This window comes from Anopheles arabiensis, chromosome 3 (genome assembly GCF_016920715.1).
Source record: "Anopheles arabiensis isolate DONGOLA chromosome 3, AaraD3, whole genome shotgun sequence".
In the NCBI taxonomy this organism is placed as follows: Eukaryota; Metazoa; Arthropoda; class Insecta; order Diptera; family Culicidae; genus Anopheles; species Anopheles arabiensis.
Genome location: NC_053518.1, coordinates 10,067,501 through 10,085,354, shown reverse-complemented (window position 1 = coordinate 10,085,354; position 17,854 = coordinate 10,067,501). Strand labels below are relative to the sequence as shown.

Below are 17,854 nucleotides of genomic sequence, written 5' to 3'. Positions count from 1 at the left end.
TTTTATTTGACATTTCCGCATCTCGGGGCATCTCTTGTCGTCGGGCTAAAAGGAAGAAGGAGTAAGCGTACACCTCAACAATATCCTGTTTCCGGTTTATTTATTTGCTTGCTGTTTTGTGTGTGTTAAGCTGTGCTCATCATCTCGCTTTCTCTTCGCTTTGTTTCTCCTCGCTCCGATTTTACTTGCAGTTACACGAAGAATTTATCACCCGATAAGGTGAACCTGAGCGCATTCCGGGGCGAAGGTGAGCTCTCCAACCTGCAGCTGGACGAGAACGTGCTGACGGAGCTGCTGGAACTACCGGCCTGGCTGCGGCTGACGTCCGCCTGGTGCAATCACGTCTCGTTTCGAATATCCTGGACCAAGCTGAAAAGCACACCGATTGTACTGGTAAGTAGGCCATGGAAACTTGGGAAGAAAGAGAGAGATAGAGTTGGTAGAGTCGTTTGTCATTAGTGTCAAACTCTCCAGGAAGTGTATATCATTTTACCAGATTAACAATTCCGTTCAATAATTGACTCGCTTCGTGTCGGTGCAATTTCTCAACTAATTCATTTCATTTCATCCTTTTTTCCCCCGCTTTACAGACACTAGACGAGGTAAACATAACGATAGAAACATGCGAAATCGCGCGCAGCGGCACACCGACGGCCGGTCTCTCGAGCATGACCGTACCTCAGGGGAAATACAGCTTTATACACAAAATCATCGACGGTATCACGATCGCGGTCAACACGGTGAACGTGAACCTCAAGAGCCCCGCATTTACCGCCTCGGTGCAGATGTCCCGCATACGGGTCGAATCCCGCACGCCCAAATGGCTGCTGGGCGATCTGCGCGTTACAAGACTGAAAGATCCGGCCCGCGGCATGATACTGATCTTCAAGGAGCTGTCCTGGCAGACGGTGCGCATCGAGGCGAGCAGCACCCAGGACCTTAGCCTCACGCCACTGCGGTTGCTCACGAACCAGGCCCGCTGCCGGATCACGATCAAAAAGCGCCTATCGGACTGTAGCATCGTTGCCAGCCGGCTCGTGCTCATACTGGACGATCTGCTGTGGGTGCTGACGGATTCGCAGCTGAAGGCAGCCCTCCACTTTGTCGACTCGCTGACCGGGTTGATCAAAGCGTCGACCAACGTGGTGCAGCGGGTAAAGGCCCAGAGAAAGCTGGAAACGCTGCCCGAGTATCAGGCCCAGCTGGACCAATCGAAGAAGGCGCCCGACGCGCAGCAGCTGTCCGCGGCCCAGCGCTACTTTAACCTGTACGACGTGCGGGAAACGTCGTACCACTTCTTCAGCCAGCGCATCGATCTGCACCTGTGCGACGATGTGGGGGTGGGCCGCTCCAGCCACCCGAACCTGCAGGACGGTGGCGCGCTGCAGATATCGGTGCAGGGCTTCCAGATCGATTACTATCCGTACCATTTGGCGAAGGCCGACCGATCCCACTGGGCAAAGTGAGTATGATTGGGGTGGTGGACAGTGTCACATGTCAATGAATGAGCGGTAATTTAATTTACGAGCAAGCCGCAGCTCCAATGTGTGCCGAGAGTGTTTGCTGCGGGGCTGCGGGAACCCGCTGCGTAAAGTGAATTCGAGAAAGTTAGGGTTGATGTTGCAGCGCATGATGGTTGTTTCGGAAGTGTTTTCGGGGGAGAATGCGTTTAATGAGCTTTTATGGAAAGGTTTAATGGCATCCGCGATGAATGAAGGCATGCAAGCTTAATTGGATTTAATTTGCTGCACTATTTGCACTAAATTTGAACATAATACGTTAGTGGGCTAATGAACGAAAATAATGGTATGAATTTTACATAAGGAATACATTCATTAAATGCACGAATGATAGCGTGTGACATTTCTCCAAAGCATAATCCGTCTGGCCGCCCTAACACTGTCCTATTTTCCTTACTTCCATCCCCTAGATACCGCGAGGCAAGCATACCGCCCGCACTGTGGCTCGAGCAATCACTAAACTCCTTCAGGGAAGCCATTCTAAACCTAAGTCAACCGAATCGACCACCGCAGCATGCATCATTGGAAAGGTACATCCGGCTTACGCAACAATCCGTTCCTTTTGATCTTTGACACAAGCACAATCTCACATTACACAAAACTTCCCTTTTCGTCAGAACAACCAACTACGGCCAGCAGCAAACGACACCCGCATCGCCAGCCCTTGGACAACAGCGTGGTGGTGGGCTTAATGGGCCCAATCAAACGGCAGCTCCCTCCGTGCCCGGCACACCGAGCAGCGGTGTCAGCAATCACAACAGTGCGGTTTCGCCGATGAAAAAGCATGTCCTGGACAATCTGGCCAAGCTGATGTGTGCCTGTGTGGTGATGAAAATCGAGGAGTTTACGCTGTACCGCGTGACGACGTCCGGGAACAAGCAGATGCCAAAGGAGTTCGTTTCGGGTAGGTGTAGGACGAAGCGCGGGACACACAAACCGAGCCTCTTCCCCCTAAAACTTTCCTTGGCGTTGTGTGCAATAATTTTAAATGTTTGTTTTCGTTTCACACCGGAACCATTGTTTCGTGTCCATATATGATGGCTATAACGGTACGCTACAAGCACAAAACAAGCGGAAGAAAGGTACCGGCCGTATGTGTGTTTACGGTTGATTCTGATCCTTTAGACTATGTTCCTTTCTCTCTTCTGTATTTCTGATTTGTGTTACTGTTGCTGCTAGTCTTAGAGAATTTGTTTAGCTCATCCATCTACCTACTCGTTAAGTGTTTTTGTAGCAAAATTTAAGAGATATTAGTGTACACGTTCTGTTCCTCATGCTCATCATCGCTAGACGATTCCTCCGCATCATCGCTGCCCTCATCCGTATCATGCCCATCGTCGCGAACCGCGTAGCTAACGAAACGCACCGTAAAGAAGTAGAAAAACTCCGCAATGCTTAGAATGCTCGCCCCGGTAAACAGTCCCAAAATGCCACCGATCGACACGACCACATCGATGTTTTCGCGCACAATTTGTCGGCGGTAGCGCTGGGTCGGATGAATCATCAGCTTCAGCTTAACCGAACGCTCGACCTGATCGTTCATGTACGTGTGTCTGCCCACGATACGGATCTCGTTCTCCTTGCAGGACGGATAGCAGTGGCAGGGAAAGCCGCCCGTATACCAGGGCTGTAAAATCCGCGTCGGCGGTGCAATCAGCCCAGCATTGTCCAAACATTGCATGCCAGCGTACCCGCACACGGACCCATTTTCGTGACCTTTTTGGGAAGTTTTGGAAGCAACAAATTAGATGAGATGCTTTGTTCTACACACACACATGTCACATGCACACGAAAACTTGCCTGCGAGCAGCATATTGTGATGGAAACAATTGCACACACGCAGCTGGATCGATTTCAAACACTCGGTAACGCACACGCTGTAGCTGTACTTGGGGTAGCTAGTGTTACCGAACGGTAGCGCATGCTCGTCCGGGAAGAGACAGCGTCGCACGTCAATGTCCACCGACCGCACCAGCGGATCGTTGACAATGTTCTGCAGCGTGAAGTAGATTTTCTCCTCGTGCCCCTGCATGGTCTGTTGAAACTGTAGCCGGCGCAGCAGGATGTGTGGGATGTCGTCTTCGTTCATTAAGTGGGTCTGGGTGGGGGAATGGATGAGAAAACGCGTTTCAGAAAAGTGATAGGAAAAGTTGGGAAAAAGTTCCGAATCGACTCCAATCCGCCACCGATCATTTCGGAACCGACTCCGGAAGGTAGGTCAGCATTATCCAGAGTCGTTCGGAATCGTCCGGAGTCGCCTGGAGTCGGTCAGAGTCGTTTGGAGTCGTTCGGAGTCGTCCAGAATTTTCCGGAGTCGGCCTTCGACACAAATGTCGACTCCGATCGACTCTGGAAGACTCCCAATGGCTCCAACTGCGATCGACTCCGACTTCAAACGACTTAGGGTGACTCCAGACGACTCCAGACGACTCAAGACGACTCCTAAGGACTCCGGACGACTCCCGATGACTCCGGGCAACTCCGGATGACTCTGAGTCCGGACGACTTCTGATGACTCCGGACGACTCTCGATGATTCCAGTCGACTCCGGACGACTAAAGACGACTCCGGACGACTTAAGACGAATCCGGACGACTAAAGACGACTCCGGACGACCCCCGATGACTTCGAGCGACTCCAGACGACTTCAGACGGCTCAGGACGGCTCCGGACGGCTTCGGACAGCTCCGAACGACTTTGAACGACTCCAGACGACTGCAACTGCGAACGATTTCGGGCGAATCAAGACGATTCCGAACGACTCCGGTCGACTCCCAATGACTCCGGGCGACTTCGGATGATTTAGACTCCGGACGATATCTGATGATTTCCGTCGACTCCGGACGACTAAAGACGACCCCGGACGACTAAAGACGACCCCGGACGACTAAAGACGACTCCGAATGACTCCGGATGACCTCCGATGACTCCAGACGACTCCAGACGGCTCCGGACGGCTCCGGACGGCTCCGGACAGCTCCAAACGACTTAAAACGACTACAGACGACTCCAACTACGAACGACTTCGGGCGACTCAAGACGATTCCGAACGACTCAGGACGACTCCAGATGACTCCGGACGACTTCTGATAACTACGGACGACTCCGGATGATTCCAGTCGACTCCAGACGACTAAAGACGTCTCCGGACAACTCCAAATGATTCCCGACGATTTCATACGACCCCGAATGACTACGGGTGACTCTAGACGACTCCGACTCCGGGTAGAACTAGTGGTTCCGATTTTGCTGGTGTCAGAATCGTACTAACAATAGCCGGTGTCGGATCGCAGTTATGGGTGTGCTCCAAAGAGCACATCACTATCATCACTCTCTCTCTCTCTCTCCTGCTTACCGTAACTGCATAATTGTATGTCAACAGCAGATCGCCATCAGGATGCTCCGTGTCCATTTCCAGCGGCAGCCATTTTTTGCCATGTCTGTAGGAAAAGACTCACAGTTAGAGCTTATTTAGCTCTTAGACCAGGCTTTGTTAGCACCTTACTTCTCTACCGTTTGCAGCGAGTTAAGCAGATAGCACGTTCCGATCGTTGTTTCGATCGGTTGAAAGTAGCGACAGCAATCGAACGGTTTGTCATTCCAGCGGCACTCGCGGAACAGTGTGCTACAGTTAGCGCGCACCATGGCCGCTGTCTGGCTGTACCCATCCTTCGGGCACCTCATACAATCGTCACACTCCTCGTACATTGCACAGTAGCTACTTATCGAGCCTTCGTTGTACAGGTTGTGAAAGATAATACGCAGCATATAGTCTTCCACATCGTAGTTAAACTCCATCTCGTCGTTCGTCTGCAACGCGCCAAGGTACGACTGCAGCCCGGGATACACTTCCTTCACGTAGCCCATCTCACAGACACCGACCGCCGGGAACACTATCGGCTCGGCCCGCGTATCTATGTTCTCCACCGCAATGCTGATCGTATCCGTCCGGAACAGCTCCATGTAGGAGCATATGAGCCGGACCGCAAAAACCCACGCAATGGAGGTGCAAACGAACCAGAACAGTCGCTCCGTTGGGTGGTACCGGCGGTTGACGATGTACCCGATGCCGGCCAGCGATGCATTGTTGCAGTAATCCACCAAGATGCGATAGAACGCACGACCCAGGCGCAATAAAAGTAACATTTTCCCTACACGGATGTACGGGCTTGAATGAGGAAAGCTTTTACTTCTGATCAAAGTCTTGTTTGTGGTTGCACGTGCGTGCGAAGAGCCCGTGTGTTGGTTGTGGCAGAACCATTCAATTAAAAATTAGAGCGACATGAATTTTACATTACTTATTCGTCTTCTTCGTTGACCTTTAGCATTGAATGTGAAGTTAATGTTTCGTTTTTAAACATTTAGAATAATTAGTATTCATGGTTAAACAATATATTGTTGTTTTCATTCCTCCTCTTGCATGCGATACTCTTTTCCCTTATCTTGTTATTAAATTTAATTATTTTATATGGACTGTTTTCGTACGCAGCGCAACATTTTCTAATCATCTCTATCGTTTTTGTTGTTGTTTTTAGCCGATCGGGACCGAGTACCACCGGATATGGCCACATTGCATGCGGAATTTACGTACTTCTACTATCCCGGGGACTTTGTATTTCCTTGTAAGTAGATTTATGGAGCCAATATTGATAGGTTGAACAACATAAAACGTCTTTTCCCCTTCTCACACAGTGCCACCGTCGAAAGCGTTCGTTCACATCAATCCCGTACAAGTGCACTTCCACCTGGACAGTCTGCTCTGGCTCAGCTCGTTCGTGCTGAACCTACACGAAAGTCTCCTGCGCACGAACAACGTCACGAGCGGTCTCAACTCCCCGTCCACCCCGTCGAGCGGAGCGACGTCGGACGCGGAGCAGCAACCGAACATAATGTACATGGACGTGAAGGTGGAGTGCATTATGCCGCGCTTAATATTCGAAGCGTCGCCCGGCGCACCGCAGCAGCGTGATCGGCCCAAGGCAATGCACGTGGAGGTGTCCCGGTTTGCGCTGACGAACATTCGCGAGACGGGCTCGTCGCGGGCCGACCTAGCGCAGGCGATATCCTCCCTGCAGGAGGGTAGCCTCGTGTTCGGGTCGGGCTTTCCCTCAAAACCGGGCGATCTGTGTATCGTGACCGATCGCATACTGTCACACATTGCGGCAACGGACGTGGCCGGCGGGCTGAACGGACCACCGATGCTGAACGGGTCCGGTGCGGACGGGCTGCAGTCCGCGTTTAGCAATCTGACGCGCTACGCAACGTGGCGCGAGCCGCGTGACGTGTGGTGCCTAAAGCTGGACCCGGTGTGGGTCGAGTTTTACGGCGCGCGTTCGATCGGCCCGAGCCGTGCCATTCCGTTCGTCGATGCCGTGCCGGTAACGATCTGGCTGCACGGGCGCTCGGACGAAATGCCCGAGCTGATGATCGGCCCGGCGGATACGGTCGCTGGCGGTGTTGAGCGGAACAGCGACGGCAGCAAGCGCATTCACAATAGCAATAATACCATCTCGAACAAATCGAGCGAAAGCAGTCTGATACTGTCCGTGAGCAGTTTAAAACAATCACTAGATTTAGAGTCCACCCCGCTCGGGAGCGGTTACTGGAGTGGTGGTGTTGGTGGTGGTGCGACGTTGGAGGATGAGAAGCGGAAACGATTTTCCTCCGCGTCTGGGCAGGGCGGCGAGGCAAGGGCGCCGCCGCAGCTACCGCAAGCATTCCCGTCGGTCGAGGCGGACAGTGAGACGGACAATCGGACGGCCGATCTGCACGTGATCGCTCACGTTTCCAATCTAGTTAGTGTTCAAATCGATCATTATCAGTATCTGTTTTTGCTGCGGCTGGCAGAGGAGCTGACCGAGCTGGCCACCTTTCTGTCGCTTGATTCGAAGCGAATACTGCAAGCGGTAAGACAGTGAACCGTAAGAATTGGGCAAATTCTTTTTAGACTCATCCCCCGATCTATCTTGTAGGCAAATACGGAAAAATCGATTATCGTTGGCTGTGTGATACCCCAGGTGGAAGTTTCGCTCGTCATGCCTTCACAAACGCCCGGCAAAGAGTCGAGCGGTGGTGATGGCGAGAGCGTGCTACCGGATTCGGCCAGTTTAGGTACAAATAGGGTCGGAAAAGATTAACACACGATCATCGCAAATGATCAAATCCATCCTCCCCTTCTTCCCGCTTCAGGTTCCGGGTGGCCAAATTCGATGGACCAAACAAGAAATTCTAACATTTTTAGCAGTACCGAATGTCCCTCCCCAATCGCAACAGAACCACCGGTGGAAGTACATCACATTTCCAATCCCAACACCCACGGGTACGCTATCTCGCACACTTAGAATCCTGTCCGTCACACGTACTTACCTTATGCTTAAATCCCCCTCTCGCTCGTTCGCGTTCCAGACACAACGTACAGATACAAAGCATACCGACGACCTCTTCTACGTCGGGCGTAGCCTCGGTCGAGACGCCCTCCTCCTCGTCGGTCGTGGTAACCGCACGAACCGTCGGTACGACGAGCGTCACCACCCCTATCCCCCAGCAGCCACAACACATTCCGGTGCAGACGCAATCGAAGGTGGGGCGCAACTCAACCACCGACTCGTCCTCGTTCTCGAAGGACCTCAACTCGGGGCTAAGCTCCATGAAGAAGGGCTTCTCGCATCTGATGACGTCGATCGATTCGGCGCTGAAAACCAACACGTCCGACGACATTAGCGATACGCTGTCGGTGCAGTCGGATTTGAGCTCCGACTCGGAGCTGCAGCGCGTGCTGGAGGACACGGAGAAGACGACGGACTGCATGGACGCGATGTTTAAGCTGTACCCGTTCGGGCAGGAGAGCACGATCAAGATGGCACCGATCGAGGTGGCGAGCGAGGTGTGCGAGGATCCATTCCTCTCGAACATGTCCTCTCCGTCCGACCCGTCCGAAAGCATCAGTCTGAAGCGGCGCGACATTGTGTCGATGGTGACGTTCAGGTTCGTTTGTGTGTGTGTGTATGTGGTGTTTTCATATAAACTGATGTGTTTCCTTTATTTTGATAGATTAACCACGGTGGAGGTGATACGCCAGAATGTTGGCAATGGTTCCTCGCTTCGATTGCAAGTGTCGGCGATAAGCTGTGATGAATGCGGTGCGATACCGTGGGATGAATTTCAGGTACGCTTACCCCTTCACCGTTTGGGTTTTGAGGAAAAAAATAAATCCTTCAACTATCTACTAAACACACACACACACACATACACACACTAGAACACAACAACCTTTCTCTCTCTTCGAACACTTTTCCTGTCTCTCTTTTCTCTTTGCTACCTTTTTCTCTGGTCTGGTTTTCCCTATCGATTGTTTCGATTACACTTTGTTCCTTTTGTTTCCTTGTTTTCACTCTGTATGTGTTGTGTTTCCTCATACAATAATCATGATAAACGATAACCTATGGTATGGTGGTTTCACCACTTCATTCGAACGTTGTATTTCCGTTATTTTGTTCTTCCTTCTTTTCTTTTCGGTGTCTATTATATCGAATACTTCCCGCAATTGTTATCTGTTGTTAACGGCAATCGATGATTTACGATAATGAGAATCGCACTATACTTTGTACCTTCATCGCAAAACAATTTAATCTGGCCGTAAATCATCGTTTAAATATGCATCTTTTATCTCCTCCTTCCCCCGATATGATATCATCTCCCCTCTTGTACATAAGATTCCCCATGTATCGCGAAATATATCTGTCATGATGTGCTCAATGTCTGCTAAAATGGATGGCTAAAATGCATATCGAGCTTCGAAATAGGTAACACCGGAAGCTCAAACGGCCGCGCACACCAAGAACGGCGCGTGCATTGAGTGCGAATGTGCGAAAGGCTTAAAGATCTGTTTTATTCTTTTTTTGTCCTTTTCTCTTTCATCTTCTTTATTTGGCGCTAAACTGAATTGTAACTGCACACTACTATTCGAGTATTGTATATCAAGTAATTGAAATTGGCATGTTTCGTTTTGAAATTAACTCATTTTTTGTAAAACTTTTGTCATTTTTCATCCATTTATGCACACGTTTCCATTCTCTTGTCCATACGGCGACAAGAGAATTCTTTCTTTCTTTTTGCTCCATTGGCACCACGCGTCTCTTTTACGTACATCTTCTTCTGTTTCTCTTATCCAGTTTATCCTTCTTTTCTGTTTGCTCCCTGTTTTCATTCCTCTATTTCTCTACTCGTGCTAGCTAAAATATGACCAAATATCTTACAATTATACTAACCATATCTATATATATATATGCTACTATATTATATACATACATAATCCGAAAACTATCCGAGTGTTAATGTTGTTGAAACATATTTTTCTTTTCTTTTTTCTTTTTTTGCATGCTTTCTTCTATCATCTCTATCTTGTATAACCAAAAAAAAAAAACAAAAACAAAAAACAAACAAAACAATAATCAAACCGAATAACAATCGACGATCGTGGTGTGAATTACCTGAATGAAAAACAAAACAAATAATTACTTAAACGGTATCAACCGAAAACGAACACAACACAACACACTGCAATACTACTGTGATAACTTACCTGCACCTGCAACACGTGTGCCACAAAAAAACACACACCAATTTACAATCATACTTTTGCAATTATTCAAAATATTGCAACATATTTCTTACTCGCCACACTACTGAATGTGGGGTTGTCCGCTGTGCAAATGCTACGATCCTTGTTGCTCATCGCTCATGCTGTGGCTATGCGCTACACAACTCCCGTTGTAACCAATATATACTTCATTGGGCATATTTGCTATTATTACCAAAAAAACAATAATTACGGTCCATATCCTATCCTACAATTATGGATGTTGATGTTGGTTGCTCGCTCGCGATGGTTCTAATCAACATATACACATATATCGATGTTGTGTTTCCTTTGGTGCGTTTGCGTCTCTGTCTCTTTTTGTGTCTCTTTCTCTGTGTGTGTGTGTGTGTTTGTGCTGTGTATGTATGTCGTTTTCATACAATGTAATCAAAACCAAACCCATCGTTGCACTGCCATCATCAAACGAAACGCTCACACTTGTTGGCTGAATCCATAATATACACATAAATACACGCCACGCCACCGAAAAAAAGGGTGGCCACCGCAACAGCAAGGTATCTATATTTGTTCCACTAGTACTTTTGTGCGTGTTTTGTTTGTATGTTACAAACTGTGTATGATTTTAAGCGTTATTTATGTTCTGTTTCGGTGTTTTGTGTTTTATCATTTCTTTTTATATTTTAAACTTGTTTTGTTAATTTTTTTATCAATGCAAGGCAGGCGCGCCGTGTTGCGCTGTGTTGAACATTGTAGTTGATGGAAAGAGAGATTCGTTTTTGTGTGTGTGTGTGAAATATGTTGAACCATTCAGTGGTCCACCCTCCTCTGCCTTGTGTGTGTTGGGGCAACTTTTTGGCAGCTGAAGTAAAGAAAGCATGTACGAGGTTTTTCTTTTCCACATGTGTGTCCATTCCCTGTTTAAGATAAGGCCCACACTATGCACAAATGAAGTTGAAAATACTCACGAATGAACAATCCCCAAGGTAGCCATCATCTCCAACTGTAACACTGACCCAGTACAGACAATTGATTGCAAACTCTTCTGCATCTGCTTGAGTTCTAGTTTCTTAATTGCTGGTAGGAGTAGAGGTCTGAAATAGAGTATACAGGGTTTTCCAGGGGTTCTCATAATTGTGGGACACTTCCTTGACTCTTTATTATTTGAAGTGAACTTCATATGATAGAAATTGGACTCTATGGCACCCTTTTTGTACAGGCTTCTTGGAAACTCCTATTGGATTTGTCCAACAAGGGAGCTATAGAGTCCAATTCTCGTTAGATTATGTTAATTTCACGTAAGAATGAGTCAATAAAATGTCCCACAGCTATGAGAACTCCTAGAAAACTCTGTAACATTCGCTTAACAACGCATCCTAGTATAGTATGATTATAACCAACTACTGTTGTCAGTTTTCAGGGAAATTTGATCAGTAAAGTAGACACTTCAAAGCATTTGAAAGCCGCCCAATTATATCGCTTGCTTACCAAAACACATTCTAGGAGCGCTCACTGTACGCACTCTACAACCAATCAGGCCGTCACGTTAGTAGTACGGTCAGTTTTTCCGACTGTTTTGTTTCTAGGATATAGAGCAGATGCATGTGTTTCTCCTTTTCTTCCGCAAGGTTACGTGCAGTGTTGATCTTTTAATCTTTTTATCACCTTTAACCAATTAAACCCATATTTTGAATGTCTATCACACCCATTTTCTATGTACTCGAAAACAGCACCCGCCCCAGAAATTAGTACGATTTTCTCACTCACGATTTTCCTCACCCACATTTTGTGTACAGTATATTATTATTGTGTCAGCGAAGTCAGTCTATTAGAATTAGAACTCTTTATATTCCATTTCATTGTTTGTTGTAATCTCTCTTTCTGCTACAATGTGTCGCTGTTTACTTCTCTCTTTCTCGTTTTTTACAATATGTACGCTCTCTTTTCTATTTTCTTTTCACTTTCACTTTTCTTGACATTATATATGTTTATTTTTGGTTTTCTAATTTGCCTAAAACTAATTCCGTTTTATGCTTCTTTACACTTTCTTTGTCTTTAAACTATCTCTTTATACTTCTTTTACATAACTACTTCGTTTTCTCTAGCGATTTACACTTACAATCTTGTTTTGCCAAATATGAAAATCTAAAAATGTTGGCCAAGACCATGCAGTTAATAGTTTTTTTTCTTTCTTTTCCATTTGTTTCTTTTCCCCACTCCCTTTTGCCCTATTTTCTTTTGACTCGTTCAAATTAAATTGCCGAAAATGGCTGTGTTTTGCGCTTTTCATAATGTGTAAATGGGTTATTCGAAACAAATCTGGATGAAATTATGTAAATGCGCCTCCCTGCGCGACCACCATGATGGGCAACTCTCAATGCTGTATGAACTGCGAAACCCAACTCCCACCCTTCTTGCCCATCGTATACGACGCACCCACCCACCACCAGACCAAGTTCGGAACTAGATGTAGAGCATGGAACATTGCACCGCATAATCCGGAAGCACCGCCTTGTGTTGCGATTAGATTAGAGGAAGAGCTCACCCTGCCGGCCGACTCGTGCAAAATCACTGACAAGAAGACAATCCTGAGGTAATGACAACAAATACTGTGGGAAATGGACTGCAAGTATGAGTAAGGGGACTGGGTCTATGAAAACGTAGGGAATTTAAGATGAAGTGTTAACAATAGCGATTCTTTGCGTTTTTTGTTTGTTCTTGATCGTGTAACATTTCTCCCTGTCTTTACCTTGCGTGTGCCTAAAAAAAACTAGCTGGTTCAAGCGGAAGCTAAACGTCGAGGTGAAGGATATCGATCTGCAGCTCGCGATGAGCACCGTCGTCGGGCTGGGCGATCTGGCGGAGGATGAGGTGATACCGACGCCGATACCGATGGAGGTGACGGTGGAGAACGTGAAGATCAATCTGATCGAGGATCGGCCGCCGGTGAACATAACCTCGCCCGGGACGCTGCCGGTAAACCTTGCCATCGGCCGGGTGCTGCTGACACGGGACGAGGCGGGTGTGTTTTACGTGCAGCCCACGTTCGGCAGCAAGGCGGACGATGCGGTGGACGGTGGTGGCGGCAAGCGCAAGCTGAACCGCTCCGACACCGAGGTACGGCGGGAACGCGACCGGGAGGTGAAATCGTTGCATCTGGTGCTGCAGCAGCTGAAGCTGGACAACGACAGCCTGAAGAAACAGCTCACGGACAATGAGAAGACGGCGGAAAGCAATCGGTAAGTGAAGAGGAAAATTAAATGTGCACATTTAAATGGTTATTTAATTTACAATCATCTCTTCATTTTTTTGTAGAATGAAAGTACGGCAAGATAATGAGATGCTGAAGAACTACCTGAAGGCGGCCCAGGACGACATCACGACGCTGCTGGACGAAAAGCGCACCCTGATGGCGACGATCAAATCGTTGCAGGATCAGCTCACCTCGCTGAGTGACGTCCAGCTGGGGCAGCAGGATGGCAAAAGATAGCACAACTGTATGGACTGTATACAGTGCTGCGGTGAAAATCCATTCTAAAGCGATGGAAGCGTTTCCCCCGGTCGGTTTATGTTTATGAAAGCGCGTACGATCGGCACACAGCACCATCACCAGCTGCCAATGGCGCACGCTTTTGAAAACAAGCAAAACCCGGGGGAAAAGTGGTGGTGGTATAGGGCAATTGGTGGACTTTTAGTCAGAAGAGTTTGATCGAAAGGCAACGGAGATTTGTTTTGGGAGAGTTTACCATCTTTTCCACACGTGTTCCAACTGTAGGCGTTCCGCAATGGGCTGTATTGGTCTTGTAATTTTTAAAATGTTATGTTTTATTGTTCTCTTTATTTTGTTGATAATTTTTAGGCATGAAATTTTATTCTATCAAGAACTGCAGCTGTGAAGTGAACCGTGAAGATACACAAAAAAATGAAAATGAAGAAAAGTAGCTAAAAGTTGAATTCGAAACAGAGAGAGAAAGAGAAAGATAAAGGTAACAAAACATGTGTGCCGTGCCAGAGATAGTCCGCATCATACTTTTACCCCACCGGCATGTAGCATGTATGAGTAAACAGTCTAACGAGCAAGCTTGTACAAGGCGAACAAGCGAATTGATCCATTCTACGTCTTACAGGGGTTTTCCAGGAGTTTTCATAGCTGTGGGACACTTTTTTTACTCTTTCGCACGTGATATGAATTTGAAGTAATGGGAATTGGACTCTATAGCACCCCTGTTGGGGCAAAACCAATAGGAATTTTCAAGGAGTCTGTTCAAAAAAGGAACCATAGAATCCAATTGCCATCATATGAAGTTCACTTCCAATAGGAAAGAGTAAAGGAAGTGTCCGACAGCTATGAGAACGCCTGGAGAACCCTGTAAGGTAATCGTCCTAAAAAGTATTCAGTTGGAAAATGGTTGTTTTTTGTTTCTATACCTTTGGTTGTTTTATTTTTATACTAATCCGCTAGAAATGTACTTTTTCAAGTTTTGCCATTATTCGTAATTAGTTTTAAAAAAAACGGTTAAACCAAAATGTGAAGGGGCAAGTACGGTAACGAAAAATTGTGTGGAGAATGCACAAGAATAAAAACACACACACTCGCTCTAGCAATAAACAAAGAAAAGCACTCGATAAAGACAGATCGATAAAGAGAAAGAGAGTGAGAGAGCGCGGGAAACCCGATGTGAAGTTAAACTCTAATCGTTGTGTTAATTATACACCCATTCCTTCCAAAAAACAAAAGAACCACGTTGTGAATAGCAATTGCTGCACTAAACTGCACACTCTGTGTGTGTTGGCTACACATTCTTCGTTACATGCGCATGTATCGCGAGTTGTACATTATTCTAAAAACCAATTCCTAAGCCGCCCCAAGCCAAGATGATTCTGTGTGTGTGTGTGATATTAAGTTTACCCGCGTGCGCTTCTGTTCTGCTCGGCTCGCTGTGTCGCGTGTGTGTTCTGTAATTTAGCAACAAAAAAGAGTAAAACAACAAACAAACGAGCAAGCTGGTTAAGCGGAAAAGCTATCGAGCGTGGGGTTTAAGAAGAGGAGGAGGAGGAAGAAGAAGAGGAAAACGAAGCATCTTATTAAAGTTAACCATTCCCGTAATGATCACGAAGAGAAGATACGGCAACAGGAGAACAGTCAGCAGCATGAAACAGATATACACATATATTTAGGATAGGAATTCGCAATACACAACCACTACCACACATAAGGAGGGGGGTGTATAGGTAGGGGGTGGTATATTCTAGGCATAGTAATGTTGTTCCGTTGCGTTCGGTTACATGTTCATACAGCCGGTAGGGTACGGATTAACAAAAAAAAAAAACATTGCACTAGTGTGTTAAGCGGTGTGCAACCATTCCCAGAAGCAACGTAACGTTCGGTTTTAGTTTAGTTACCTCTTACTCCTCGTACACGTGATACACGATCAACCCAATCCTCCGTAGTTAGTTTGTTGTACAAAAGCAAAAGAAACGTATGTATGTGTGTGTGTGTGTGCGTGCGTGTCTGTGAAACTATTTTGAAACGAACTCAGCAAAACGCGGGAACGAATTATACAACCAAACTTAGACAGACGGACAGACCGATAGAGGCAGCCTAAACATTAGAATAGGAATATGAACCAAATATATTATACACGATGGTGGTTGGCATTGGGAGAAGCGTACGGGAAGAATAGATAGGTTGCGCGTGGTGGTGCCCTGTCCCAAATTTCGTCGCACGCGATGTTGTTCATTTCGTTTTCTTTCTCAAGAGCGTTTTAAATACGAATATTGCGAATGGAATAATGGCAGGGCTGGATGGTGTGGCACCGGATTGAAAGACTTTAACTAATTGTGCTTAAGGCGCACGTACACTAAGCAGCAACGATGTCACTACACACACACACACGCACACCGTACACTAACGATCGTTAGGTTTAAAGGATTGCAAAGAAACATGTGATTGATGAGACATTATAGGCAAAGGGGGCGATTAATATCTGCACCGCCGCCTCTCCCCGAGCTGGTACAGAAGCAACAGAAAAGAAAAACCCCAACCCACAGCACAGCACACCTTCGTCCACCGTATAATCCGAACCCACTAACAGGGCACAGGGCGTACGCGCCTGTTTCCCATATACCCTTTTTGAAAACTCACACCGACCACACAAAACATCGGTACACAAACCTATACACACTGAGAGCGAGAGAGAGAGATAGCGCAGAATACGCAGGAGGAAGAGGTGGACGTTCCACGGCACACTGGAAAGGAAAGGTTCTCCCCTCCCCAACAGTCTAACGTGTTACAGAATAGAAACATATTTACCGATTATAACAGTTACCTATCTATTGGATTCAATAAAAACGAAAACACAAGCCACGATTGATGCCTCTGGTGGATGAAGAAAAGAAAGAACCGCTTTGGGAGGTCGTCACGATATGGGCAATATAGCTCATCTAATATTGAAGACGACATGACGGTCCCGCAGCACGGATAATTCACTTTCCATGCTGCGCAAAAGTGGCTGCTTTAATAATTAATTTCACGCAGAAAACGAACGCGGCATCGCCCGTCAAGCGACGAACCCCTGCTTGGTCAGATCACGCTCAACGATGGTGGTGGTAAAAGCATTCCGCGTCCTGTACCGCATCCTGGTCGATTACTGCTCCAACTGCTCCCTGGCCGGCGTGGGGTACATCTCCAACCGGAAGTACCACTGGACCGAGCGCCTATTCTGGATGGCATGCGTCCTGTTCGCCTGGACCGGCTCGTACATGCTGATCAACACGTACATGGAGCTATTCCGCAAGGATGCGGTCAGCATCGTGGTGGAGAATCTGGATCCGCGCAAAGACATTGCCCACTTCCCGTCGGTGGGCGTCTGTGAGATGGGCTACACCAAGCAGCAGTACGATGCGCTCCAGCAGGTGATCGACGGGTTGCGCACGACCGAGGAGATGGAGTACAACTACGATGTGGAGGAGTTTATGTTGCGCCTGATCTACCACAACCTGTACAACTACGGCTCGATCAAGTCGTACTGTGCGATGTACAAGGACTGTGACGACTGTGTCAAGTGTCCGGTGGAGGGGTATCCAAGGTTCTCGAACGCGGTGCGGGCGAACTGTTCCCAGCTGTTTGATGAGTGCCGCTGGAATGGGAAGGTGTTCGATTGTTGTCGCTACTTCCGGCCGATCCAGACGACGATGGGCTCGTGCTTTCTGCTCAACTCCATACAGACTGTTAGCAAGTAATTGGGAGTGGGGAGTGGAAGTTTTGGCGTTGGAGTTCCAAAATGACACTAAATTCTTCCGTGCAGATATGGGCCACAGTGGTTGCGGATGGATATGAGCATGGCATCGCCGAAGGGAGAGCTGCAGCTGAACTTTAGCCGAGCTACAACGGTCAGGAAGTGGCAGTGGAAATGTAGTTGATGCGTCTCTAAGCTCTTTTACTTTCTTTTAAGGCATACGTCCAGAACGAAGAGGACATCCCGCATATGCTCCTAACCACGCTCCAGTTCAACCAGATGCCGGAAGGGTACGCTGGGAAGATCTACATCACCGCCCAGAGCATCGCAAACGATCCGCTAGTTCGAACGGTTGACAAAAGTGTGCGGCGGTGCGTTTTCCCCGACGAAGGGACCGACCACCGGTACGCGAAGTACAGCTACAGTGTGTGCGTGACGGAGTGCCTTAAGACGGCGCAGATCAAAACGTGCAACTGTTGCCACCATAACATGCTGCTTGG

At 47.5% G+C, this 17,854-nt stretch overlaps 2 protein-coding genes across 2 annotated transcripts in view; both read left to right on the top strand.

Annotated features, from left to right (window-relative positions):
* The window catches only part of LOC120903178 (UHRF1-binding protein 1-like), a 30,120-nt gene extending 13,634 nt beyond the window's left edge, over window positions 1-16,486 (top strand). Inside the window, 15 exon segments of the mRNA XM_040312435.1 lie at window positions 192-393; window positions 591-1,462; window positions 1,931-2,050; window positions 2,138-2,424; window positions 2,582-2,602; window positions 6,056-6,142; window positions 6,213-7,426; window positions 7,493-7,631; window positions 7,710-7,839; window positions 7,926-8,504; window positions 8,571-8,685; window positions 10,653-10,673; window positions 12,567-12,709; window positions 12,891-13,355; window positions 13,432-16,486. Of these exon segments, the coding sequence (XP_040168369.1) occupies window positions 192-393; window positions 591-1,462; window positions 1,931-2,050; window positions 2,138-2,424; window positions 2,582-2,602; window positions 6,056-6,142; window positions 6,213-7,426; window positions 7,493-7,631; window positions 7,710-7,839; window positions 7,926-8,504; window positions 8,571-8,685; window positions 10,653-10,673; window positions 12,567-12,709; window positions 12,891-13,355; window positions 13,432-13,654 (4,618 nt within the window). The 3' untranslated portion in view covers window positions 13,655-16,486.
* A 230-nt stretch (window positions 16,487-16,716) lies between these two features.
* LOC120905098 (sodium channel protein Nach) overlaps window positions 16,717-17,854 on the top strand; it is a 2,561-nt gene continuing 1,423 nt past the window's right edge. The window contains exons 1-3 of the mRNA XM_040315798.1: window positions 16,717-17,354; window positions 17,424-17,508; window positions 17,571-17,854. The exon at window positions 17,571-17,854 is cut by the window's right edge and continues 2 nt beyond it. Coding sequence (XP_040171732.1) covers window positions 16,717-17,354; window positions 17,424-17,508; window positions 17,571-17,854 — 1,007 coding nt within the window. The remainder of the gene's footprint in view (window positions 17,355-17,423; window positions 17,509-17,570) is intronic.